General features: G+C 42.3%; 2 protein-coding genes across 5 annotated transcripts in view; one reads left to right on the plus strand and one right to left on the minus strand.

Annotated features, from left to right (window-relative positions):
• On the minus strand, positions 1-27,466 carry DECR1 (2,4-dienoyl-CoA reductase 1). Of its 3 annotated transcripts, none has more exons than XM_076329447.1 (11): positions 27,409-27,466; positions 26,209-26,309; positions 14,660-14,862; positions 13,636-13,693; positions 13,401-13,487; positions 10,748-10,895; positions 4,382-4,481; positions 3,009-3,081; positions 676-822; positions 294-356; positions 1-196 (listed from the first exon to the last, which is right to left on the minus strand). In XM_076329447.1, the coding sequence occupies exons 2-11, from the start codon at positions 26,278-26,280 to the stop codon at positions 137-139; spliced, it is 1,011 nt and encodes a 336-aa protein (XP_076185562.1). In that variant the 5' UTR covers positions 26,281-26,309; positions 27,409-27,466; the 3' UTR covers positions 1-136. The 3 variants fall into 3 exon arrangements, with proteins under 3 accessions (XP_076185562.1, XP_076185561.1, XP_076185560.1); XM_076329446.1 differs by lacking the exon at positions 27,409-27,466 and adding an exon at positions 26,395-26,784; XM_076329445.1 differs by lacking the exons at positions 26,209-26,309; positions 27,409-27,466 and adding an exon at positions 22,936-23,027.
• Positions 26,982-27,674, plus strand: part of NBN (nibrin) — a 30,348-nt gene continuing 29,655 nt past the window's right edge. The window contains exon 1 of one of the 2 annotated variants that reach the window (XM_076329442.1): positions 26,982-27,216. In XM_076329442.1, coding sequence (XP_076185557.1) covers positions 27,186-27,216 — 31 coding nt within the window. In that variant the 5' untranslated portion in view covers positions 26,982-27,185. The remainder of the gene's footprint in view (positions 27,217-27,674) is intronic. The other variant, XM_076329443.1, reaches the window with a different exon arrangement.

Consider the following 27,674-nt stretch of genomic DNA (forward strand, 5'->3'; position numbering starts at 1 on the left):
TACGACAATTTCAAAATATTTTATTGAAATCAGCATACAAAAGATTTTGAAGGCTATTTCTCAATTGGTTATTTCTAAATATTCATGAAAAAGTAGTGGTTCATTTCCAAAAATCTCCACCACACAGTTATGTACTTTAAGAGCCTTTTGTTTTTCTAATCATTGCTTCCATCATATCCCACTGCTCTTTGGTAACCTAATAAAAGAAAAGAGCGTTTTATTGGAATTCTTTATAATAATTACACATCTAAGTATTTGTTTGAATGTAAAATAGCAAGCAAGGAATTTAATACCTTCTTCAAATCATTGAATTCTCCTGCCATAGAAACATATTCTCCACCATCCATTCTAATAACCTAGAAAAAGCATAAGCAGTGTATTTAACAATAGTGGGTTTTCTGTAGCATTCCCTTGTTATGAACTGTGAAAGTAATTTTTATTGATTTGGATCAGAAAAACCCATGTTCAAAATAATGTAATTCAATCATTTTTAGAAGTTCTTTTTAAAGGTAGTAACTATCATGCATTACAATTAAAAGAGTAACAATGCTTTAAGAGTAAGAATTTCAAAGTAACAGTTTTTGTTTCATTTCTGAAACCAGGGCTTTAAAAAATACCAGCAAAACTCAGACCATCATCAGGTTAATTGTATAAACAAGATCAATTAAAACTTACTGCTCCATTAATCCAGCTTGCGTAATCACTGCAGAAATAGGCAGCAAGATTTGCAATTTCTTCTACAGTTCCAAGACGGCCACAGGGAATCCTCTCAATAATTTTCTTCTCAAACGAGCCTGTTGGGTCAAGGCGGCTAAAAGCACCCTGAGAATTAAGAGACACATTTGGCAAAAAAACCGAAAAGTTGTATCAGAAAATAAAATCCAACGGAGATTTGACTCCGCATAAACAATACGGAAGTTAACATTTGTGAGTAAGCTGTCTACAACATCTTTGTCAGTAGGATGAAAAAGAAGTAGGGAACAGAATTTACCCCTGTTGCACTGATATGCATCTAGTGAGGGTGGTAAGATGGAATTTAACATGTTTGGGATAGTCACCCACCATCTATCTATGAAAAACAAAAGGGGTTAATAATCTTTGTTTTCCAAACACCTTTGATAAACATTTGAGGAAATAAGCAAGACTCAAAATTGCTGCATGGACAGGGGAGAGGAACAAGGAGAGAAGAGGAGCAGGAAAAGTGACAGAAAAATTATACGTGACACAGAGTAAGTAAACCTGAAAAGGGAAAAAAAAAAATTAACTTCGGTTGAATTGCACCAATGGCGAGAACTCAAAGTCACCGGAAGCTTTAGTATTTGAATAGCTTAGAATGGCATGGGAAACAGAAGGATTTTTGTTCTTCCTGGCTCCTCCACAAGGAAACAACCTCCTCAGCCAAAATCAGAAATGTGTTAGTAACATTCATGTTAAGTTACTGAAGTTATGAGAGTTAAAGCACACTGTGATTTATGTAATTGTGGCTGTACTCACGCCATTTAAGTCTTCTATTGCCATGTTTTTAGATGCCAGCATATCAGCTTAATGGTATTGCGCTTGTACGCTTTTTTCTTTTCCTATCATGACTTACAACAGTGTTTTTTAAAGACATGGATGTAGCCCCTAAGGCAGAAAGCCTCGATTTTGCAATATGCTGTTTTAAGTAAAGCCAGTCTGCCTTTTTATGCTTTCAGGGAAATTTTAACCTGGAACCAGTATGACAAATGTAGTACTTTATTAAGAACACACAGTATCTCAAGTGGGATATATGCTATTAGTTTAAATCAGAAACATTAACAGGAGGTAGAAATATTGACATTTAAAGCAGTTAACTTGCCAAAAGTTATGCGAATCTATAAATTAAAGTGATCTTGCCACATGATGAAGTGGATGCCAGAAGTTTGTATGGATTCAAAAAGGAACAGGACAAACTAAAGGAACAAAAAAATCCATCGATATGATTACACTATGAAGAGATATCAACTGTATCAAACTCCCTGGGCCATAGACTGCCAGAGGCTGGAGACATAAAGAAGAAATGTCATTAAATGTTTTTCTTCTACTCTTGCCTAAAAATCCACGAGATACAAGGCCTGGAGGACTTTTGGTCTGATCCTGTAATGTTGTTTCAGCATTCTTATAACTCTGCTGATACTGCCACTTTATCTTTCTTTACAGTCAAAAAAGGTAAAACTGAGTCGTCCAGTGTAGCATGTAATACTGACAAGATGAAAAAAAGGGGGGGGGGGGGGGGGGGGGGGAAGGCAAGCAACCCTGCACCCCTACTCCCAAAACAACAGCAAAACCAACCGTGAAACATTTTACAGGTAGTAGTAATACCATTATTAGCTGTTACTGCTCATAATTGTATTATTTTGATTCAACGTGAAACGGATCCTCCTCTCTCCTCCTTCAGGACTGCTTTCTTTTTTCTTCCTGTTCCAGCTGGTCTGGATTACTTCCTTCAAACCCTCCAGTCCTCCTTTTCACTCATATCAAAGCTTCATATTTCCTTGCTGAATTAGTTTTTCCTCTTTCTAGTTTTGTGATTTTCAGCAAAACTAGTGAGATTCTGTTCTCATATACCTAAAAGAGATTCTGAAATTTTGGAATTGATGAGATGTTTTGTTTAAAAATTAGGAGTTCAGGCAGAAATAGGCACTTTTACTCCATCAAGTGTAAGAACTCACTTCACTTGACAAACTAGATACATACAGTTGATAAGAATCAACATTAAATATTTTGATACATCATTTCTTTGAAACACTAAAAAAAGATTTCATTTATATTAATGTAGTAGAAGGGGCAGTGGCAGGTTTCAGAAGTTCAAGAAATTCTATTTTACCAAAGAATTATTGAGAGGTAGTGTGTTCAATATTCCAGCACAGTCTTGACTACCAAGGAAATCATACTTGAATTTAACAGTTACAGAAAAGGTTAGACTATCTTAAAGTTAAGTCTGTACTACAAAGCATATTCAAGGCTGTGTTCCACTTCATGCTATGTACCTTTGTTTTTATTGGACCTGGTTGAATCACATTGAATCTCATCCCATATTTACCCCATTCAGCCGCAAGAGACCTAAAAATTCATTAACAGAATGCATCAATATTTTAAACACAGTATTTTAATAATGCTATTCAGCAAAAAAAAAAATACTTAAAACTGAATCAAATGTGTAAATACCAGAATTTTCCTGAAACAGGCATTTCTACTTAAGAGGTTTTTTTGTTCTTAACAAAAACATTTCGGAGAAGGAAAAAAAAAAATCACATTCACAAACAGAGGAATATTGATTTAATAGATGCATCATAGACAAAGCAACATTAAGGAGCAATTCTTTCTCCCTCACAAATCATACAGATGATTTTGGCACCTAAACTCCTTGACTAACAACTGTTAGGCCACCATCTTTCTCTCGTAATTTAGACTATCCCACAAGTATACATTTCTAACATTTTCAACATAGCTCTCATATTAGATGTTTTGAAATAACACAAAACGGAGGTTACATTCTAAAATGGGACCAGTAGAATAATTTTGCTTTATGGCAACATTTTCTCTGCATAAGCAGTACTTCAGATAGATTCACTATGGTGAACGAATTAGCTGGGTCATAAAGTTTCTGAAAAGTACACACTTCAGTTGCACCTCTATAGAAGAGAAATCGAGACCATCACTCATTGCCTCATTTTTTCCTGGATAAAGAATTCTAGTTACTAAAAGGCTGCTAAACTGTTCAATTCCTTCTGCCAAAGTGCAGAGGAGGATCTATTTGCTATGAAGGACTGTCCTATAGTTAATAATGATTTTGTTTGCTAAGTAACATGGATACGTCACGATACTGTTTTGAATTAAGTATAACGGCAGATCTTAATTTAAAATAGTGATAGGAAATAAATTTCTTTATGAAACTAAATAGGTGAAGCAGCAGTATACTCCACCCAAATACAAGCACTTCTTTTCTTGAGACAAAAGAAAGTGGAAAGCACTATAGACCTCGTACAGCTCCCCTAATAACTGTCTTTAAGTGCTGGTTCACCTATGAGAATGCAAGAGAATCTGATTATCGAAACTCTGTAATTGAAACTTTTGAACTTGCTATTGCCAAAAGAAGTAGTTCTACTTGTCCTTCTCTTGTCCTTGTGACAAAAACCATCCACTCATCCTTGTGATAAAAATCATCACAGTAATAGCAGTGAATACTTCCTTCTGTAAGGAGCTGTCAGTATACTATTTTCTTGCTAGGATACTGGAGACTAGAAGGTTCTCTTACGATACAATGGAACAGGAGGACTATACCAACTAGCTCCATTTTTATAGACCAATATGTATCTCAAGGATGTGAAAAGCAGAACACACATTTTGCTATATTACTCACTTGCTCATTGCTTCTACACCAGCTTTGGCAGAGGCGCTCGGCAACACAAATCCCGAACCACTCTCTGCATAAATTGTTGTAATAGCCAGGAATGCTGCTCCTGGAAGTTGCAAAAACATTAAAAAAAAAACCCACATCAAACAAACAAAAAATGCATGAAGATCAAACTCTGAAATTAAGGTAAAAAGCAGCCTCAGTGGTACAGAATTTTGCAGCTCAAGTGTTAGGGATGCCACTTCACTCTGGGTTGTAAAAAGGTATTTTGAAAATCTAGTCTCGGAAGCTTTGCTTTCAAGCCTTTTTATTTCAATTCTCTTTTCCATGAACGTTAAGAGTTGTTCCATGTAAGTGTAAATAGCTATTGATTAGGCTCCAAACGTCTAAACCCTCAGACTTCTACTGATAATTTACATGTGCCAATCAGTCTAACTGGCGTGAAGGCCTAAGATCTTACAGTGTCTTTTTAGAAGCTGCCCTAGCCTAGTAGCCACTAACCAGGTAATTTGTCCTAATTTCATCAATTCCTGGCTGGGGGAAAAAAAAAAAAAAAAAAAATCACCATTAACAATTAGGTTTGGTATAATCTTAAAATGACACAGTTTAGGGCTTGAGATAAAGTTTATGCAGAAAAAAAAAATGAGGTTTTTTAAGAAATTTTCAGAAGCTTTTTCTGCAGTAGAGCTTATGACAAAGCTTCCCCCATTATTATCACAACAAACTGTATTATAAAAAGACCACTTTCTTTTATATGTTATATTTTACAACAGATACAGCAAAAACATTATGGAAAATAATGGAAACTGCAACTGTTTATTTAACCTTTCTTTTATAGAAGCCTGCAAATTCTAATTGTCTGATCAATGATTAGCATGAACTTACTGTAACTGGGAAAAGGAGGACAAGGGACGACAGTTCACTACTTACGCCACTAACGTAACTAAAATAACTGTTCTACTTACTGTATTTTAAAAATAATTTAATTAGAATGGCTACCCATGGGATATTTCTAAAACAATATATGTTACTGATAGAACGTATGTGACAATGAAGTAGAGACTCAGTTAAAAAATTACAGTAATGTTACACAAGAGAAACTAAAAAGAACCATAAACAAGTGCTGACAGAAATGCCAGCAGATATCCAGAAACCATGGACCCTATTTATAAAAAAAGTAGTCTACAGTGAGAGACTTCAAAAAGAAAAATCAACAGAGGCAAAAAACACAGAACAACTTCGAAGTTATCTAGAGTTGATTGTTAATTATACATCTTGCAGAATTAAACTATAGAATTTTTAAAATACAGGTTAAATAGAGGTGAGTTGGGTGAATGTAACACAGAAGCAAGAATGACTGATAAATTTACAGCTCTGAAGTTTAAAGTACACTTCAGTTCGTATACAATTTTTATTTCTAAAGCCTATATTTAAGGCTTTAAAGCCTATATTTAAGGCTTTAAACTAAAGTTGCCAGGGGAGGGGAACCTCAATCCATCCCACTCCTACCAGTTTGATGCCAGGGCTAGCAATAGATGCCCAGAGCCTGGAGAAGGAACACAGGTCAGCAGGAGAGCACCTGAAGAGCAGCACAAAGGAACTCCAGCCGCTGCAGCCAGTAAGACAGCTTCATTGAGGGCCCAACGTAAATGCCTCTATGCAAACGCACGTAGCATGAGGAAAAAACAAGAGGAGTTGGAGACATGTGCACTCCTGCAGGGCTATGACCTTATTGGCATCACGGACATGTGGTGGGATGGCTCCTATGACTGGAGTGTTGGGATGGAGGGATACAGGCTCTTTAGGAAGGACAGGTAGGGGAGACAAGGAGGGGGTGTCGCCCTCTATGTCAATGACCAGCTGGAGTGCATGGAGCTCTGCCTGGGGATGGATGAGGAGCTGACCCAGAGCTTGTGGGTCAGAATTAAAGGGAAGGCAGGGACAGGTGACATTACGGTGGGGGTCTGCTACAGGCCACCTGACCAGGAAGACCAAGCGGATGGGGCCCTCTACAGACAGCTAGGAGCAGCCTCACGCTCACAAGCCCTGGTCCTCATGGGGGACTTCAACCACCCCGACATCTGTTGGAAGGACAACACGGCAGGGCATAAGCAATCCAAGAGGTTCCTGGAATGCGTCGATGATAACTTCCTTCTCCAAGTGGTAGAGGAGCCAACGAGGAGAGGTGCTATGCTGGACCTTGTTCTCACCAACAAGGAGGGGCTGGTGGGGAATGCGAAGCTCAAGGGCAGCCTGGGCTGCAGTGACTGTGAAATGATGGAGTTCAAGATCCTTAGGGCATCTCAGAGGGCGCACAGCAAGCTCACTACCCTGGGCTTCAGGAGAGCAGACTTTGGCCTCTTCAGGGATCTGCTTGGTAGAGTGCCATGGGACAAAGCCCTGGAGGGAAGAGGGGCCCAAGAAAGCTGGGTAATATTCAAGGATCACCTCCTCCAAGCTCAGGAGCGATGCATCCCAACAAAGAGGAAGTCAGGCAAAAACGCCAGGAGGCCTGCATGGATGAACAAGGAGCTCCTGGACAAACTCAAACACAAAAAGGAAACCTACAGAAGGTGGAAGCAAGGACAGGTAGCCTGGGAGGAATACAGAGAAATTGTGTGAGCAGCCAGGGATCGGGTTAGGAAAGCTAAAGCCCTGATTGAATTAAATCTGGCCAGGGACGTCAAGGGCAACAAGAAAAGCTTCTATAGGTATGTTGGGGATAAAAGGAAGACAAGGGAAAATGTTGGCCCTCGGAATGAAGTGGGAGACCTGGTTATTCGCGAGATGGAGAAGGCAGAGGTACTCAATGACTTTTTTGCCTCGGTCTTCACCGGCAAGTGCTCAAGCCACACCACCCAAGCCGCAGAAGGCAAAGGCAGGGACTGGGAGAATGAAGAGCCGCCCACTGTGGGAAAAGATCATGTTTGAGACCATCTAAGGCACCTGAAGGTGCACAAGTCCATGGGACCCAATGAGATCCATCTGTGGGTCCTGAGGGAACTGGCGGATGAAGTTGCTAAGCCACTATCCATCATATTTGAGAAGTCGTGGCAGTGCGGTGAAGTTCCCACTGACTGGGAAAGGGGAAACATAATCCCCATTTTTAAAAAGGGAAAAAAGGAAGACCTGGGGAACTACAGGCCAGTCAGTCTCACCTCTGTGCCTGGGAAGATCATGGAACTGACCCTCCTGGAAACTATGTTAAGGTACATGGAAAATAAGGATGTGATTCGAGACAGCCAACATGGCTTCACTATGGGCAAATCGTGCCTAACAAATTTGGTGGACTTCTTTTATGGGGTTACAGCATTGGTGGATAAGGGAAGAGCAACTGACATAATCTACCTGGACTTGTGCAAAGCATTTGACACTGTCCCGCACGACATCCTTATCTCTAAATTGGAGAGACGTGGATTTGATGGATGGACTACTTGGTGGATAAGGAATTGGCTGGATGGTTGCACTCAAAGATGTGCGGTCAAAGACTCCATGTCCAAGTGTAGACCAGTGATGAGTGGCGTTCCTCAGGGGTTGGTATTGGTACCGGCACTGTTTAAGATCTTTGTTGGCGACATGGACAGTGGCATTGAGTGCACCCTCAGCAAGTTTGCAGATGACACCAAGCTGTGTGGTGCAGTCGACATGCTGGAGGGAAGGAATGCCATCCAGAGGGACCTTGACAGGCATGAGAGGTGGGCCCGTATGAACCTCATGAGGTTTAACAAGGCCAAGTGCAAGGTCCTGCACCTGGGTCGGGGCAATCCCAAGCACAAATACAGGCTAGGTGGAGAATGGATTGAGAGCAGCCCTGAGAGAAGGACTTGGGGGTGTTGGTTGATGAGAAGCTCAACAAGACCCGGCAATGTGCGTTTGCAGTCCAGAAAGCCAACTGTATCCTGGGCTGCATCAAAAGAAGTGTGGTCAGCAGGTCGAGGGAGGTGATTCTCCCCCTCTACTCCACTCTGGTGAGACCCCACGTGGAATACTGCATTCAGCTCTGGGGCCCCCAACATAAGAAGGACATGGACCTGTTGGATTGAGTCCAGCGAAGGACCATGAAGATGATCAGGGGGCTGGAGCATCTCTCCTATGAAGAAAGGCTGAGAGAGTTGGGGTTGTTCAGCCTAGAGAAGAGAAGGCTTCAGGGAGACCTTATAGCAGCCTTCCAGTACCTGAAGGGGGCCTACAAGAAAGCTGGAGAGGGACTTTTTACAAGGGCATGTAGTGATAAGACAAAGGGTAATGGCTTTAAATTGAAAGAGGGTAGATTTAGATTAGATATAAGGAAGAAATTCTTCACTATGAGGGTGGTGAGGCACTGGAACAGGTTGCCCAGAGAGGCGGTGGATGCCCAATCCCTGGAAGTGTTCAAGGCCAGGTTGGATGGGGCTTTGAGCAACCCGGTCTAGTGGAAGACGTCCCTGCCCATGGCAGGGGGCTTGGAACTAGATGATCTTTAAGGTCCCTTCCAACCCAAACCATTCTATGATTCTATGATATTCATAAAATGGACAATATCTAACCGATTAACTCCTCTAATTCTGTAAAACTTTAGTGCATAAATAAATAACACACTAGCAGATTACAAATCCCTTTTAAATACCAGTACAAACTTAAGAGTCTAAAAGCAGAGCATTTATTATTTACTAAATTGAGTTTAATGTAGGTCATGCTGCAGACCTAAAGGATGTGCCAGTGTTCTAGTAACTGTCAGATGTATAGCATCCTCAGAGACTGTTCTAAAATATTTGCATTGGGTAGCATCTCCATCACTTCAGAAACTAAGGTCTCTGCTCAAACTTGTAAAACAAGCAAGTAAAAAGAAAATGAAGGTGGAGAATGAGAGGACAAACAGGTATGCCTGATTTACTTGCAAAAACATGTCTTAAAGAAAGCCTTAAATAAAAAGTCTTTCATACAAACGGAATCCCCTAGAAAGAAGGCATGCAAATAATAGCAAAAGAAATTCACATGTTTTGGAAGCTTAGAGGAAGAGAGACACCATGAAGGTGAATGACTTCTGGATTTTGCCGAATATGAAGGTGGAAGCAAGGAAAGTAGTTTTTCATTCAACAGCGGCAGAGACAAAGGCATTTTTAAAGCCATACTTCATATTACTATAGGGAGACACTGCATGCAACTGGAAGGCCATAAAGCAAACTATTACAATAGTTTGCTATAAGGATACAGTAAGTCAGAGTTGGGGATGGGTTTTTCATGTGGGGATATTAGCACTAGAATGGTGGAAATGATTTTTTTCATGTGCTGCTAAAATATATTTGGGAAATATCTTGTCAACTGACCAAAACTGTTACAGACTTACTGAAACAACATTAACTTTATATTGTTATCATTAAATAGTATAAACCCACTGGGTACTTTTTGGAGAGGAGTTTTGAATAAACTCAACTAATTCAAGAGTTAGAGAAATACAGTGCAAATACAAAAGGATTATTTCAACACAGTAGCTGTACCTAGGAAACAGGATTCAGAACTAAGGGCACATGGAAAACCATAATATACCTCACTGCTTTTAAATGCTATTTGAGATGATAGCATTCTGATCAAATAATAAGCTCAATGTTTTCCAATTCATAACTAGAAGATAATGTAAAATGAAAGCAGTTCTTTGTATATAATCTATGATATAACATAGAAGGGCATACGTTATCTTTCCCTTAAAGACAATAACCTGGTTAAGTAAATCTTTGGCTAAATAGTATATCAAAGAACTACCATATTTTTAAGGTAAAGCCAAAATATTGGATTAAACTCCTAGGTAGTCTAGAACTAAGAATTATACCTGGGAAAATAAAACCTAATACTGATTTCAATTTTTAATTTCTTTTTCAAATTATCTCAAAGGTAATATTCTCTAGTGCTATTAGTCAAATACCACAGCTGTGAATTTTATTTATTTAAGTGTAGGAGGAAAATTTGAAGTGATATCCTGACTTGCTGTTCATTTAAATAAATGCCACATGTTCAGTTGCTCAATTAAACCAAAATAGATATAGAAGACTCAAAAAAAATAACAGCATATGTTTTAAACAAAGCCTTATTTTTAAAATTTTAAAAACATTTTACAACTAGTACAAACTCTGCAATCAGATTTTTTTGTTCAACCTCATGGCCTCTGGGTCCAATTTTAAGGGCAGATTCTACAATGAAGTAATTGCTAGCCAGTTCTACTGTGTGATATTTAAGTATGGCTTTACTCAAAATGAAGTTTCTTTCTAAAAAAGATGTAGAATGTTAAAAATTGTGTTTCTTTTCAAACTCTCAAAACTGGCTATAATAATAGTAAGGCAAGGAAAGCAAGTAATAATATTATGTCACAATGCGTAGTTACCATTTATCTTAAGATACCTTTTTGTACTTTAACGAGCTCCTTTCCGATTTCCAGAGTTACAAAAGCAGTACCATTAAGCACAATATCCGTTATCGTTTTCCATGCATTAGCAGAAAGTCGTTCAGAAGGGGAAATAAAGTTTCCAGCTGCATTGTTTATCACAACCTGAAACACATTAAGGAAAACCTAAGTGTTAACTAAAAATAACTCTTCCTGAGAGAAAAGCAAAGAATTTACAAGGAACTTCTTAGTGTTTCCAGGTAGAAAAGTAGAAATATCCTCATCAAATGAAGGGCGGGGGGGGGGTGGTGGTCATGGTGGAGAGGAGACAGGGAGAAAATAATCCATCAGAAATTTTAACATCTGCAGTATAGGTATGTATCAGTAACAGAAAATGAGCTGTATTTCCAAACTGCTGTAGTTACTAGTCTAGTACTGAGGAACTGTAAGTGTAGAGGGTGACTTAAGTCGCTATTTTCCATAGTGTCTCAAGTGCATTTTAACAGAAAGTTTGTCCCCACCAAGTTCCAAGGTCACATATCTCATTTAACGTAATGGATGCATGGGAATAAAAGCAAAAGAAGTTCAGGTAACCTGATGACTAAAGTCTGGATTAACTGACTGTTGCTTAACAGGAAGTCTAATCAGTTGTGACAAAGAGAATATTATGATTTAGTGAACTGCAAGCAACCACTACAAAACTTTTTTTGAATAGACATGTATCCATCACTTGTTGCCTTTCTACAAACAATAATTAGGCAGAGGATACTTTTGATACATCATCTGCTTAGCCCTTCAAGCTAGCAAGTTAGATATATTTTTTAAGGGGACTAAACATCACATAAGCAGTTTTTAAACCAAAACTTACGTGGCCAGATCTTGTGTATTTAATAATAATATAATGTGCTGAATCAATAAAATGGTGTATTACTTATGGAACGGCACCTAGATTCATGTAGGTTTGCATATAAAACAGTGTCTTTGTCCTGAAGAACTTCTGGGCTAAATTAAGATATTAGAATTTTCAGTAACAAAACAGAGCACAGCACATATTGCATGAATATAAAACAAATAAAATACAACAGCCATAAATTATACATATAAATGGCAAATACAATTTAAAGGCCTCCCCACAGTTTGAAGAAAAAAAAAAAAATCCAAACACCTCAAGATACTGAGGAGGTTACTTGAATCACTGAATAAATACAGCGAAGACACAATAATAAAACTAGTGAACTAAGGACTGCATGATACAATCTCTGAGGTATGTAGGTATATATGACTGCCAAAACAATCCATATGACAAAAGAATGATGGCTTTCTAATTGGGAGTAACAGTCTTGGGGACGGAATGAACAAAACAAAGCTAGAAGGAATACGATACTGCCATTAACTTCTATCTTTGAGATCTCACCTCACATGCACAGTGGCAATGATACCCAGGCTTGCAGTATTCATAAACATAGGTGTCATGTCTGTCACTAAGAGAAAAACTAGACAAAAAGAACTGAATATTCAATTTACTCTGCAGTCTCTCTTAAACACACAGAATATGTGAAATTAAAGAGAAAGGAAATGCTTGTAAAGAACAAGTCATGGGAAGTATTTATTCAGAAAATTATTGGTGTACTAAAAAAGTAATATATAGGAAGAAGCCTCCTCCCTCTCTGCACACACTTAAAACCTGGAGATTGTGATGTGCTTTGGCCAAAACCTGCAGTAACTAGTAGTCAAAATAATATCCAGAGTATCTTGTCTACAAATCAGGACAGTGAGCTGCCTTATTTTATAGCACTGTTATAGCATACAGCTGTGAGAAATAGTTTCTCCACTTCTTACCACATTTAGAATTCAGTAGGTTCTCTTCCATGTCTATACCAAGCTATTGGTGAACTCAAAGTGTCTACAATATACATATGACAGTTTTAAATCTACAGTAAAGTTTTAAATCTCACTGACTATCCTTTACATCGATATTAACATCCTCACCACACTTTCTATCAGCCAGCAGAATCCGAGTTGTTTCTCTCACGATCAAATCAGAATTTGGTGCCTATCATTGTTCAGACTCCACCAGACCACCCTTCTCGAAGCAACAGTCTAATGTAAAGAGCTCTGTGTTTTGTGCCAAACTATTAAAAAACAGATGCTTAGCTTGACTGAAGATTTTTTCCTTGATTTTATGAGAATTTAGTTTTCAAGTTGGAACCTTCTTTCTGTATTTTAATAAGCTAAGCAAGGACCAAAGATGTTTATGATTACTTCCATTTCTAATTTGTGAGACATTCTGTTAATAAGCAACAGGTGTAATTCGGTACCAACACAGGTAAGTCACCTTTTCAGAAGGATTTAAGGGCAATATTCTGTTCACTTAATTAATTCAAAGAATCCCATCATAATTGTCCCACTGTTTACAAAGAAAATGTTAGTCCTTAAGAGTAAGGACAACAACGTTTTGTCTGTTTGGCCACTAAGTATTTTAAGAACCACAGGAATAGAGTAACCAGTCTAACCGTGAATGATAGCTTTACCTTGAAGTACCGCCACTTTTTGTCTGGTGTCTCTTTAGACTCCATTAACTTTCTATCACAGTCATTTTCTTCATACGTACTATGCAGAGTATTTTCAGTAATGAAGACTGAAGTTCTTTCCTTTCACTAGAACACTTACATCAGGATGTCCTGCCACTTGGATTATTTCAGCAACAGCGTTCTTAACTGAAACTGGATCTCTCACATCACACTGGATGGCATGAACCTATATAATAATGGAAAGGCAGCTGTAAGACTTCAAACCTATATCACCCATAAATTAAACAAGCCCACAGAAGCACATAAATGCATAAAAATCCTATAACCATTTAAAGTATAATAACTAACATATTCACAATTCTGTAAAAATTTACCTTATTCCCTGTTTTAGAAGAAATTTCTTCTGCTGCTCCTTTCAAAACATCGAGCTTCCTAGAAATAAGTATACAACGTCACTAAATTTCAATTAAATGCAATTAAAATTCAGATTAATAAAATCTGATTATTTTTTCTGAGCAAATATGAGCTAAAACTTAAAATATGTGCGTGCGCGCATGCAGGCTGCTGATTTTCATGAAAATTGAGCTTTAAGATAAAAACTATGTTTAGTCACTAACTTTCTGAAAGAAAACTTTAAATCTAAGTAATTTCTGGTTAGTGCTACTACAAAGCAACTCAGAAGTGACTACAGTAAGAGACTATCTTAAGCTAATCAAATGTGGTAAGCTAGAAAAAATATTTTCATTCTGAGTAGATAACCGTAACAAACAGTTTTAGCTACTACTCTACTAGTATTTAGAAGGGACACACATATTCAGATTTAAAACTAAATATCTAAACCACTGTTTGGACGAATGTCACAACACTTTTCTTTATTTTGATTAAAAATGAGATTGTTTTTCTAGTCTTTACTGAAGTGCTACTTAAGAGAACTGTAGAAAGATCATCTTCATTAAGGGAAAACCAGGGCTGTTTTTAAAGTCGTTAGAATTAAGAAGGGCTTTAATTCTTTATTGCAGTTCAAATCTGCATCAAGAACACCTGCAATAATACATTCAAAATGTTCAGTAACGGCCATTTACATTTTTTGTTTTCTTTTAGGCTTTAGTTGAATTTATGTCTAATATTCTGGGTTGTTTATTTTACTCCTGCATTTCATGGAAATGCGTTTAGTTTATTTCTTCCTACTGCTGGTTACACCATTACTCATTTGTAGATGGATCTGCAAGTTTCTGGTATTTACAATATGACATTATAATTTAAAAGTGTACTGAAATAGAGTAAACAAATTTATCCAGTTTATGAAGAAGAAAGCAAGATCCATTATGAAGAAGAAAACAGATCCATTCAGCAGGCAGTACTAAATGAAAGCTCTAAAACGTCTTCATTAATATTTACCGGCTTGCTATAACACACTTGGCACCTAAACTGGACAAGGTTGTTGTCATCCCTTTGCCAATCCCAGTACCTCCACCAGTTATAAAGGCCACTTTCCCTTGAAAGGTATTTGGTGGCAACATCACTTTTTGAAGAGGTAAAAAGAAGGCAGCTTGCGGTGCACTGCTGTCTTGATGCAGCACATTTGGCCCACGGCTGAAAAACTGAAGGAAAAAAAGGGGAAGGTTAGTTTTTTCTCATTTCTGTATACAAGACTGTTATGCAAGATTAGATTTTCTTATGACAGTGGAGGTAACAACCATAACTGCCTTATTATAAACTGAATGTAAGAATGATTAGATTGTATTACACGAAAACACACAGACCTTCACATAAATGCTAATACTAGACTAGGAAAGTACCTGAGCTATTTGTAGATGTTCTGTTCCAACTAGAGAACTATTGAAAAAAATATTTTAATAATGATTTTTGTTATTTTGAAACTTAGTTATTCTTATGTCTGTCACTTTTACTAAAGTGTGTGGAAAACGATTACCAACTAATTACAGACTCCCAGCAGGATTTAGGTTTCAGATTCATATATGTACTGTACTTTATGCATAAGGAGTTTAGCCTTAACAAATCCATGTGATTTTGAGATTACATGTGTATATATTTACAAACTCAAAAGCTTCAGTAGTAGCTTCAAGGCTTTGATGCTTTACTATTGTAGTCAACGAAACATTCTTCTTTACTGGAGAATGGGGCACAATCAAACTCCATGAGACCTGTCCCAATCGTTACTGGAGCTGCTAAGCAAACCAATGCCATCTCCCAGACAAAGTTGTGCAAGGTTTGGTTATCAGCATTATACTCCGTCCCAGCAGAAATACCATTTACAGCAAATTAGCCCTCGATGAACTGGTCCTTGCAGAAAGACAAATGGTTGGTACGTGTTTAAAAACATACATGAAAAGAGAAGAAAATTCAGTATTGCATCTAGTGATCCATGTTAATAAGAAAACATCCCATCAATGCAATCAGAAATCTGTCCTGGTTTCGGCAGGGATAGAGTTAATTTCCTTCCTAGTAGCTGGTACAGAGCTGTCTTCTGGATTTAGGGTGAGAACAATGTTGATAACACACCGATGTTTTAGTTGTTGCTAGACAGTGCTTACACTAGTCAAGGACTTTTCAGCTTCCCATGCTCTACCGACTGAGAAGGCTGGAGGTGCACAAGAAGCTGGGAGGGGGCACAGCCAGGACAGCTGACCCAAACTGGCCAAAGGGATATTCCATACCATGTAACGTCACGCTCAGTATATAAAGCTGGGGGAAGAAGAAGGAAGGGGAGGACGTTCGGAGTGATGGCATTTGTCTTCCCAAGTAACCGTTACGCGTGATGGAGCCCTGCTTTCCTGGAGATGGCTGAACACCTGCCTGCCGTTGGGAAGTAGTGAATGAATTCCTTGTTTTGCTTTGCTTGTGTGCGCAGCTTTTGCTTTACCTATTAAACTGTCTTTATCTCAACCCACGAGTTTTTCTCACTTTTACCCTTCTGATTCTCTCCTCCATCCCACCGGGGGGGAGTGAGCGAGCGGCTGCGTGGTGCTCAGTTGCCGACTGAGATTAAACCACGACAGTCCTTTTTGGCGCCCAACGTGGGGCTCAAAGGGTTCGAGATAATGACAGGTTTGATTGGAATGTGCTAGATCAAATTTATAGCTGTTATAGCTGTTTAGCTATTAATTGGCAGGCTCCTGTGCTTGCCGTGGGGCTTGCTTGCCTTACTGTATATTAGAGTCTAGTGCTCGTTAGTGGCTGTTTTTTGCTTTCGCTGCTTGCTGTACTGCTGTACTGCTTATCATCGTATGCTACTGTGCCTGGGAACATTTTGATAACAGCAATGGCGATGTGCCTGGGCTGGCAGATGGCCAGGGCATCCCTGCTGTTTCTGTGCTGCTGTACTGGACAGGCTGGAACTCCAGTGTGAACTCGAGTCGAAGGGACTGTGACCTGTGGATGAGTCCATGCGGGAGCAGGACACCCCAAAGCGTCTGTGGCCGTGGATAAGCCCATGCCAGAGCAGGTACATCTCGAAGCGTCTGTGGCCGTGGTTATGTTTGTGCTACAGCAGGTTTACTTCTGAAGGGACTGTGGCTGCGAGTAAGGCCAGGCTGGAGCAGGTATATCTCTGAAGACATTGTGGCCCATGGAGAAGGCCGTGCTGGAACAGATGCATCTCAAAGTGACTGTGAATAAGTCTATGCCGCAGCAGGTGTACCCCTGGAGAGACTGTGGCTCATAGATAAGGCTCCACTTGGAGCAGGTACTACCCTAAGGGACTGCAGTCTGTGGATAAGTCCAAGCCGGAGCAGGGGCAAGGGGAGGAGTTCATTGCAATGTTAAACCCTATGGTTTGATCCGAAGGGACCAGGGGTGGAGATTGTAATGGAAACACCTTTAAATTGTTGTAACCCATGATTTGAGTTGCATGTTATAGGAATTACTATAGCAGAAACCCCTTGTTGCTAGCCAGGCTAGGAGCAAGGGGAGGAGTTCATTGCAATGTTAAACCCTATAACCTGGCCCAAAGGGACCAGGGGTGGAGATTGTAATGGAAATACCTTTAAATTGTTGTAACCTATCATTTGAGTTGCGTGTTATAGGAATTACTATAGCAGTAACCACCCGAACCAGTGGAGGACAAGCCTTACAAGAAGCAGTGCAAGTGCAGCAGTGACCTGACCTGAGCTGGCTTTGGTACCCAGTAACTCCACGCAACACACCACCTCTCCTGTCCTGAGTGACCACCATCACAGATGGAGCCCAAAGTCACGGACTAAATGAACTCAATGGATATTTCATGGACATTTCTGGACATTTTACAGACATTCCACAAGGGTGGTCCATAGACTAAGGGAATGATATCTGTGTGTAATATCAAAGGATGGAAAGCAGGGTGGGTGGTTAATGAGGTTGTACTGGAAAATATGGGACTTGAGCATGACGTAGATGGTATAGAATAAGGGGTGGATACTGTCCTGGTTTCGGCAGGGATAGAGTTAATTTCCTTCCTAGTAGCTGGTACAGAGCTGTCTTCTGGATTTAGGGTGAGAACAATGTTGATAACACACCGATGTTTTAGTTGTTGCTAGACAGTGCTTACACTAGTCAAGGACTTTTCAGCTTCCCATGCTCTACCGACTGAGAAGGCTGGAGGTGCACAAGAAGCTGGGAGGGGGCACAGCCAGGACAGCTGACCCAAACTGGCCAAAGGGATATTCCATACCATGTAACGTCACGCTCAGTATATAAAGCTGGGGGAAGAAGAAGGAAGGGGGGGACGTTGGGAGTGATGGCGTTTGTCTTCCCAAGTAACCGTTACGCGTGATGGAGCCCTGCTTTCCTGGAGATGGCTGAACACCTGCCTGCCGTTGGGAAGTAGTGAATGAATTCCTTGTTTTGCTTTGCTTGTGTGCGCAGCTTTTGCTTTACCTATTAAACTGTCTTTATCTCAACCCACGAGTTTTTCTCACTTTTACCCTTCTGATTCTCTCCTCCATCCCACCGGGGGGGAGTGAGCGAGCGGCTGCGTGGTGCTCAGTTGCTGACTGAGATTAAACCACGACAGATGTCACCAAGAAAGTCGCAGCAAAAATAGCCAAGAGGATATTTCTAGCATCCTAAAACAGTAAACTAACTCAAGCTCTAAACTAAATACTAAATTAAATGCTTTGGGACAGCAGCATTACAGTAACGATTCAAAAATTGCCAAATTATTTAGAATACAAAAGTTACCTTAACTTGAAGCTTCAAACACTTTTAAGTATGACAAAAAAATGGACTATTTTTATTTTTGAAGAGCGAACGAGGAGAGGTGCTATGCTGGACCTTGTTCTCACCAACAAGGAGGGGCTGGTGGGGAATGTGAAGCTCAAGCGCAGCCTGGGCTGCAGTGACTGTGAAATGATGGAGTTCAAGATCCTTAGGGCATCTCAGAGGGCGCACAGCAAGCTCACTACCCTGGGCTTCAGGAGAGCAGACTTTGGCCTCTTCAGGGATCTGCTTGGTAGAGTGCCATGGGACAAAGCCCTGGAGGGAAGAGGGGCCCAAGAAAGCTGGGTAATATTCAAGGATCACCTCCTCCAAGCTCAGGAGCGATGCATCCCAACAAAGAGGAAGTCAGGCAAAAACGCCAGGAGGCCTGCATGGATGAACAAGGAGCTCCTGGACAAACTCAAACACAAAAAGGAAACCTACAGAAGGTGGAAGCAAGGACAGGTAGCCTGGGAGGAATACAGAGAAATTGTGTGAGCAGCCAGGGATCGGGTTAGGAAAGCTAAAGCCCTGATTGAATTAAATCTGGCCAGGGACGTCAAGGGCAACAAGAAAAGCTTCTATAGGTATGTTGGGGATAAAAGGAAGACAAGGGAAAATGCGGGCCCTCTCTGGAATGACATGGGAGACCTGGTTATTTGGGAGATGGAGAAGGCGGAGGTACTCAATGACTTTTTTGCCTCAGTCTTCACTGGCAAGTGCTCAAGCCACACCACCCAAGCCGCAGAAGGCAAAGGCAGGGACTGGGAGAATGAAGAGCCGCCCACTGTGGGAAAAGATCATGTTTGAGACCATCTAAGGCACCTGAAGGTGCACAAGTCCATGGGACCCAATGAGATCCATCCACGGGTCCCGAGGGAACTGGCGGATGAAGTTGCTAAGCCACTATCCATCGTATTTGAGAAGTCGTGGCAGTGCGGTGAAGTTCCCACTGACTGGGAAAGGGGAAACATAATCCCCATTTTTAAAAAGGGAAAAAAGGAAGACCTGGGGAACTACAGGCCAGTCAGTCTCACCTCTGTGCCTGGGAAGATCATGGAGCAGATCCTCCTGGAAGCTATGCTAAGGCCCATGGAGGACAGGGAGGTGATTCGAGACAGCCAGCATGGCTTCACCAAGGGCAAGTCCTGCCTGACTAACGTAGTGGCCTTCTATGATGGAGTGACTACATCAGTGGACATGGGAAGGGCTACAGATGTCGTCTGTCTGGACCTCTGTAAGGCTTTTGACACGGTCCCCCACAACAGCCTTCTCTCTAAACTGGAGAGGTATGGATTTGATGGGTGGACTGTCTGGTGGGTGAGGAATTGGTTAGATGGTCGCATCCAGAGGGTAGTGGTCAACGGCTCAATGTCCACATGGAGATGGGTGATGAGTGGTGTCCCGCAGGGGTCCATATTGGGACCGGTACTGTTTAATATCTTCATCAATGACATGGACAGTGGGATCGAGTGCACTCTTAGCAAGTTTGCAGATGACACCAAGCTGAGTGGTGTGGTCAACATGCCACAGGGACGGGATGCCATCCAGAGGGACCTGGACAAGCTCGAGAAGTGGGCCTGGGTGAACTTCATGAGGTTTAACAAGGCCAAGTGCAGGGTCCTGCACCTGGGTCGGGGCAATCCCCGGTACCAATACAGGCTGAGGGATGAAGGGATTGAGAGCAGCCCTGCCGAGAAGGACTTGGGGGTACTGGTGGATGAAAAGCTGGACATCATAAGCCAGCAAGGTGCACTCGCAGCCCAGAAGGCCAGTCGTCTCCTGGGCTGCATCAGAAGCAGCGTGGCCAGCAGGTCAAGGGAGGTGATTCTGCCCCTCTACTCTGCTCTGGTGAGACCCCACCTGGAGTACTGCGTCCAGCTCTGGAGCCCTCAGCATGAGAAAGACACGGACCTGTTGGAATGGGTCCAGAGGAGGGTCACTAAAATGATCAGGGGGATGGAACACCTCTCCTATGAAGAAAGGCTGAGAGAGTTGGGGTTGTTCAGCCTAGAGGAGAGAAGGCTTCGGGGAGACCTTCTTGCAGCCTATCAGTACTTCAAGGGGGCTTATAAAAAAGATGGTGGCAAACTCTTTATCAGGGCCTGTTGTGACAGGACAAGGGGGAATGGCTTTAAACTAAAGGGAGGTAGATACAGACTAGATATAAGGAAGAAATTTTTTACGCTGAGGGTGGTGAAACACTGGCACAGGTTTCCCAGAGAGGTGGTGGATGCCCCATCCCTGGAAACATTCAAGGTCAGGTTGGATGGGGCTCTGAGCAACCTGACCTAGTTGAAGATGTCCCTGCCCACGGCAGCGGGGTTGGACTAGATGACCTTTAGAGGTCCCTTCCAACCCAAACTATTCTTTGATTCTATTTTTGATGTGCAAAAAATCAGAGGAATATAAGTTCTATTTACTTTCTCTAATACTAATTTGTACTTGTTTAATGTGTTTATTTGAATACAACAAATTCTAGTATAATTTTAGGAAAGAAGACTGAATGGTTACTCTCGTATGTTGTTATTACTAAAAACATGCAATTGTTCAATAGGTTGACACAAAGAAGAAAGGTTATTTTTAAATAGTAAAAATATTACAACTTATTGTTCTATTTACTAACTCACATTTTCAACACTAAAACTAAGAGACAACATTTTTAGTGGTAGCTGAATCATCTGTACATACCATAGCTATAATGCACAGGGATGGGGGTTTCACAGAGCTTAAAGCTGCCCTGAGTAAGGGTGCATGTGAATCTGTCTGTGTGATAACACCTTTTCATATGAGTAACACAGGTGAAAACAGAGAATAATCATGGAATTACACTGCCAATTTAGCAGAGCTCATGACGCAATCCCTAGACACAATCTATCCAGATGCAATTACCAGACGCACTCTCTAGAGAGGTGTGCTGCTTACCGGGGGCTCGTATCACCTTTAAAGGTCCCTTCCAACCCAAACTATTCTATGCTTCTATGTTCCAAATGATGAAACAAAAACTAAGAGTGAAGAAGAGTTTTGGGCACTATGTAAAACAAGATTAAGAATGTAAAGCTCAAACTAAATTATCACAAAAGTAAAACAGTGCAACAAGTCCTACAGCGTTTATATTACATGTGTACTTTAGGGATTCTTTCTGGAACTTGGACTCTTCAGTTATGCGCAACAGCTTCTCACAAAGGAAAAAATAAACCAAAGGTGGTTCTAAGGAACACAAGCAGATCAAATAGAAAATCAAAAGAATGTCACATTCTTCTGCAATAACAAAATTCCACAGATCAGATCTGCCACCAAATGTCTGTAAAATACTGATGACTTTTTTTTTTTAATTCTCCCAATGAAAATAAAATTTGCATATTTTCACAGAGTACCAGAATACTATTAAGCCTCCAGAAAAGGGGAGTGCGAAGATTCTCTTTCAGGTCTTTCTTAGTAGTCCCCTACTCATCTCATCTCTCTTCAGGTAAGCAGGGAGAGAGAAGGGCTCCCTCTGGAGAACTTCAGCTCATGGCAGAGACTGCAAATCAAGACGGCATTTGGACTCCTCTTCCTCCAGTATAAGGAGATAACCGGAGGTAACCCCCACGCAGTACTGAGTCTTCCTGATGAGATGCTCTGCTAGTGACAGACACAGCCCACTCCTCTTGCTCACCACTACAGAAACCATGCAAGCAGCTTTCCTCCTGCTTGGGGAAGATGAGGGAGCAGGCCACAGCAGGGGCATGTAGGAAGACTGCACTAAGACTAATAAAGTACTGGAACGCAAGCAGCCAGTAAAGTTAGTATCGTTCAGCAATCTTCTCATGACACTGCTACCGTCTCATTACTAGCTTGCAAAAGGGGCTTCCGTGATAGGATTCACTCAATTTACTCATTCCACCATTTAAGGTCAAGGTTTTAGATTAAACCTCAGGCATAAAGAGAGATATAAAGAAGCCAGGAAACAGCATTAAAAAACAAAACATGAACAAAACAAAAAACAACCCTCACCCAGGGGGTGAAAGCGAATCATGAAATTACTGCAGAAGACCCTCTCAAAGCACACAAGTGGTCACTGGTAAGAAGCACCGTGCCTTGGCAGAACTCACTAGAAATGGCCTCCAGCAACACCCACACAAATCAGCCGTATCACTGCTTGGATGACAACATGCAAACCACTTTACTTAAATCGTACTGCGTAACTTTGCTATTGAGATCAAAGGGCGATACCAATGCCCCCACATCTGTACTGAAATGGGAGAGAAACGGGAACTGCCCTGCGGTGCGGCAGGGGGCCATGTCCAGGGGAGCAGAGGCCGCACCTCTGCGAAGGCCTCGGGACGGCGGGCAGCACCGTCCGCAGAGACTCGCCGTGTCCTCTGACGGGACAAGGGCGCCCGGACAGCCCCGGAGGAGCGGGGAAAGAGGTCGCGGAGCACCTCCGAGGCGCCGGCCGAATGCCCTCGGCCACACCAGAGCAGGGAGCGTCTTACCCGCCCGGTGCCAGAGAAGCAAGCCGCGGCACCGCCACGGACACCGCGCCGCCCCAGCCGCACCGCCGCCGCCATCTTTCCCTGCCGAGGGGCCGGGGGTGGCGGGCGCGGTGCTGTGCGCCTGCTCCGTGGCCGGGGCCAGCGCCCGCCCCGGCGCGGAGGCGGTCCGGTCGCCGGGCCCTTCCCGCTGTTTCCGGGCAGGCAGGGTGCGCTGTCGGTCGCGGTGCGCCGCCGCCACTCCTGCTTGAGATACTCAAGTCGGGGAGCGAGGGAGGCCATCGCTGCAGCACAAAATCGAGGCCCACCTGCCTCAGGGGCTCGGCCCCGCCGGCCGCCCCCGCCCCAGGGGCGCCTCGCCCGGCCACCGCCACCACACTGTGACTGCTGTGAAAGGAGGTGTACCAGAAAGACCAAGATTCCTCATTTCAAATTCAGCATTTTCAAATTCAGTGGAGTTCAGAAAAGGCGTGAGCAGCCTGTGAACATTATACCATGTTAATCTACACGGGATTATATTGAGATAAAAAGACATTTGATTCATCTGTGTTGAGCACACAGACTGGCTGTTTGGAAAGGTAGCCAGTATCAGACTGATACTCACCCTTTTGCACAGCCTGGGTAATAAGGCAGAGCAGCCTGCAGAGTCGTATCTGGCCGCAAGTAATGGCAGGGTAAGGGGGTGGGGAGTAGCACAGTAGCTGTAAGAACCTACAGATTCGCGAAAACTCTGAGGAGAAGAGACCACACCAACGAATCCATGCAGTTACAAAACTCGGCATGAAAGACAACAAACCTATCAGTGGGTCTATACTATCAACTTCTTAATTAAGAATTTAGGGCAAACTGAATACACACTGCTATGGGAGTTCAGAGGAATCAAAATTGAAATCCTAAGGCTTAGTCATCAGCATCCTGTATAAAAATGGTCAAACAGCTCAATGTTCACATTTTAGAGAAAAACATTGTTGATGCTCTTGTTTGTTGGTACAGTAAGTTCTAGAACACATAAGATAATTATTGGTCCTGCACACTGTCAGGCAGCCACTGAAGCAATAGTGCCACACAGCTAAGCAGTAGTTGCCACAGTATCATTAAAGCCATATGTCAAATATCTGGAAGGTGTTAAGAGAGTCACTGTAAGGTTTAGGTAGTAATATTTCATTCAAATCAGTTAATTAAAACACACTGAGTCTCAAGAGATATGTAATCACTGAACAAAAAAAGGAAAGTTGGGGAAAGGGAGTATCTCTTGAATATAGTTCAAGAGATGTTTTAAAATGAACAAATACTACAGAATTCAGAAAGCTTCACTGTAATGAAGCTAACAAGAGGAAACAAACTACAAAGGCAAACCTTTTATGTGTTGGAAGATACAAATGTGCCAAACAGCCTCCTCTGAAAGAATCATTGTATTGTCATGATAAAAGTGAACAAGAAGATATCACCAAACTAAATTTCAGAAAATGCTTTTCAGCAACTTTCATGGATGAGGTGCAATTCCTATACCAGACCTGTTATTTTTTGGTACTAAGAAGAAAGCTATCTCCAGGACTAGAAAGCAGACAAATTTAAAAACCTGCAATAACACTTTCATGTCTCACGATCTAAAAATATAATTGAAGGCAGACTGCCTGCATTTTACAAGGAAAATAATTGGCCTAATAAGCTATTACTCCACTTTATAAAGTCCTACTTCAGTTTGGGTGATGTGTATTTACAAGTTTAGGAAGAGTTTAAGAGTAGCTTAGCTGAAATATTAAAGCATCCAATCTCTGGTTTAAAGTAAGTCAGGAGGTTTACAGTGTAGAAAATATCTGTTTTTTAAACAAACTTGTAGGGTAACATGAGAAATATAAGACTGTAAATCTAGTATCTGTAGGGGAGAAAGTAATTAAAAAACGTAACACCTAGAAAAGCATGATCTGAAAGTGTCTAGCTAGCACTAGTCTTTTGTGAAGATAATTATGCCTCAATAATCTCTTACAGAAGCGTCTAAGAGGTAATGAATATATAAGAGCTGGCAGGCATAATTTAGACTTTCAAGGGTTTGGCCAAGTGGCGTAACATAGAGCTCAGCAGAAACCTGAATCCTCATTGTAAACTTGCATTGTAAACAGCCTATGCTGTTTCTGCCACTCAAACTACCTTGTTGACAGAAATGCATAGCACCTGATGATAAAGTTTAAAAATAGTCCAAGAGACTTTTGACACAAAAGGCTACTAAGAAAAAAAAGTCCTAGGTCAGGGATAAAATATCAACATGGACATAACGCAGACCTACATTTCTGTTAAGGGCAAAAGTTTAATGATAGATCACCTCATACTCTGTTTAGATACTGTTTCACAGCAGTTAGTCAACTGTGGTACTACTTCACCAGTTATATGCAAGTTAAGCCTGTAGTCCATATGAATATCTGAAATGCCTCGTTCCGCTCCAATAGTCTCCGAGTTTGGGACTCTGCTGAATCATTTATGAACTGAAAAAAGGAACAAGTAGAAAACCAACAAATATTAGAGGATGGACAGTTAGGTCAGTCAGGATCAGAGAGACAGCAAGAACTCAAGAAGTCTAGAAGGTAAATGAATAGGAGAACACGTTACCAGAAAATAAACTAAAATTGGATAAATGCAGGGAAATGGAAAGTATAAACATTATAATGGGGTTTACAGGATTTATACAGTTTCTTATGATGATGATTTGTCATAGGAGGATGTGATCACAAAAGTCAAGCCAATAGGATAAGACAGACATAGAATAATGACAACAATACAGAGAATATTTAAGTACAGTTATATAAAGCTGAGAAATAGTCTTATTTAGGATACGCTCTTTATTTCTGGTCACCCTAGCTCAAAACTGAAACTGCAAAATTATCAGGGGCTAAGAAAACAAGCAAAGAAGATGAAGAAAACTCGCAAGAAAAGAGATTAGGGAGACTGGCATCATTTATCTTAGGAGAAGCGTAGGAGGGAAAATATAAAAAGGTTTCTAAGTGGACATTTAAGGACAAAGGATGCTTAAAGTCTTAACACATGGAGATTAAACATATTATGATTCTACAGAAACAACATTTCTGACTGACAGCTCATATTTACATTTCTGTATGTTTTAAATTAATCTTTTCCTATTAGAAAAATGTTATCCTGAGTTCCCCCACCCCATTTCAACTCCATGGGTTTTCTGATGCTAAAACTTCTTAGCTAACTGTGGACATACCTCCAAAAGCTTTTGCTGTTTTACAAAGATAAAGCACAATTACCAGTATTCATTACCTGAGAAGCAAGCTGATTGCCCAGTAGGAAGAAATTTGCTCTCCAACTGCTTGCCGATACGATTATGGACATCAGGAATTTGACACCCTGCTCCTTGTGAGCTGCATAGCACAAGAAGAAATGGGTATTTTGAGCCATACCTCAAATGTGTGTGACTGGAGTCATGCACGTATGGCTTCTCCATACCTGTCCTCTGCTGTTCCCTTCCAGAAAATTCAGCATAAGAGTAGCAAGTCTTTGGTAACCTGCCAAAGGGCCTTCAAACTCCCAGGCATTTTTTCTTTTACTTAAAATTCTAGTAAGCTTATTTCTTCTTTTTATCCAAAAGTTGCTTTCAGTTAAGAGATGAATCTCTGTAGTATTTCCTGTTCCACATGCAATGCATTTTGTTAGGGATATTAGCGCACTATGAAGGGAGGGACAGAGGGACACAACTGTTGGGCTGGGTGGGCGGCTCCTCAGGCCTTGCCGGCCCTGCCTAGTCTCACCTGGGGCCCCCACCTGCACCCTGCCCCTGGGCCCAGGAGCCCCGCCTCAGTTCAGCCGGGGGCTGTCAGTCCCGGCCAAAGCTATCACGGGGCAGGAGGGGGCAGCAGCTGCCGGGGGACTGAAACAGGGTCACGGGCCGAAGGCGGAGGAAAGGGGGAGGCCCCACGCGGGGCTGGTGAGAGACCAGGGACCTCCCCGAGGCTGGGCAGTCGCGGGGGGCCCGCCCCTCGCCGCTGCGCATGCGCGCCGCGCCCCGGCTGCACTAGCTACCCGCCTCCAGCAGCCAGCGCTCTCTCCCCTCCCCTCCCCTCTTCCTCTCCCACCGCGCGGCCGCAGCCTCGGCCCGGGTCTTGCAGAGACGCGGCGGTCCCGGCAGCAGCAGCGAGCGAGGGGTTTTCTCTTCCCTTCCCAGCCTTGCCCCTAGCTCGTCGGGGGGCGCTGGGCGGAGCCGGCCCCCTGCGCTGAGGCGCCTATCGCCGCTCTCCAGGATGTGGAAGCTGGTGCCCGCCGCGGGAGAAGGTGAGGGAGCGCCAGACCCTGCCGCCAGTCGGGCGGGCTGGGCCCGGGCACCGCGGGCCCCCGGCCCTGCCCTTCCCCAGCCTGCGCCTGCGCGGAGCCCCCGGGGTGGGGGCCGGCGGCTGGCCTCGGGCTCGCGGCGGCCCGTGACCGCCCGCGGCGGGTGAGGCCGGAACCTGCCGGCCCGGCTGTTACCTTCGGGTGCCGAGGTGCGCCGGCGCCAGGAGCCGGCGTTTCGGCTTCCACTGGCGTCTCCAGGCGGGCTTGCTTGTCCGTGCTCCCCGGGCAAAGCTGCGTTGGTCCGGTGTGGACAAGTGGTGACAGAAGTCCTCGTCGCTCTGGACGGTCGTCCACGGCTGAGCCTCCGTTTTTCTCTTGAGCCCTGAGCACTGCAGACCACAGCTCCTGTTAAATTTAATAGGGCTTTTTGCTTTGCTGTTTTATACATCTGGGATGTCTTC

Source organism: Aptenodytes patagonicus, chromosome 2, assembly GCF_965638725.1.
Source record: "Aptenodytes patagonicus chromosome 2, bAptPat1.pri.cur, whole genome shotgun sequence".
In the NCBI taxonomy this organism is placed as follows: Eukaryota; Metazoa; Chordata; class Aves; order Sphenisciformes; family Spheniscidae; genus Aptenodytes; species Aptenodytes patagonicus.

Excerpts from the sequence above, each read along its gene's own strand:
- DECR1 (XM_076329445.1), bottom strand. The coding sequence starts at position 23,010 with ATGGCGGCGGCGGTGCGGCTGGGGCGGCGCGGTGTCCGTGGCGGTGCC. Across the intron at positions 14,863-22,935 it reads GCTTCTCTGGCACCGGGCGG|TTTTTCAGCCGTGGGCCAAA; the intron begins GTAAGACGCTCC and ends TTTTTCCTTCAG. Across the intron at positions 13,694-14,659 it reads AAGTGTGTTATAGCAAGCCG|GAAGCTCGATGTTTTGAAAG; the intron begins GTAAATATTAAT and ends ACTTATTTCTAG.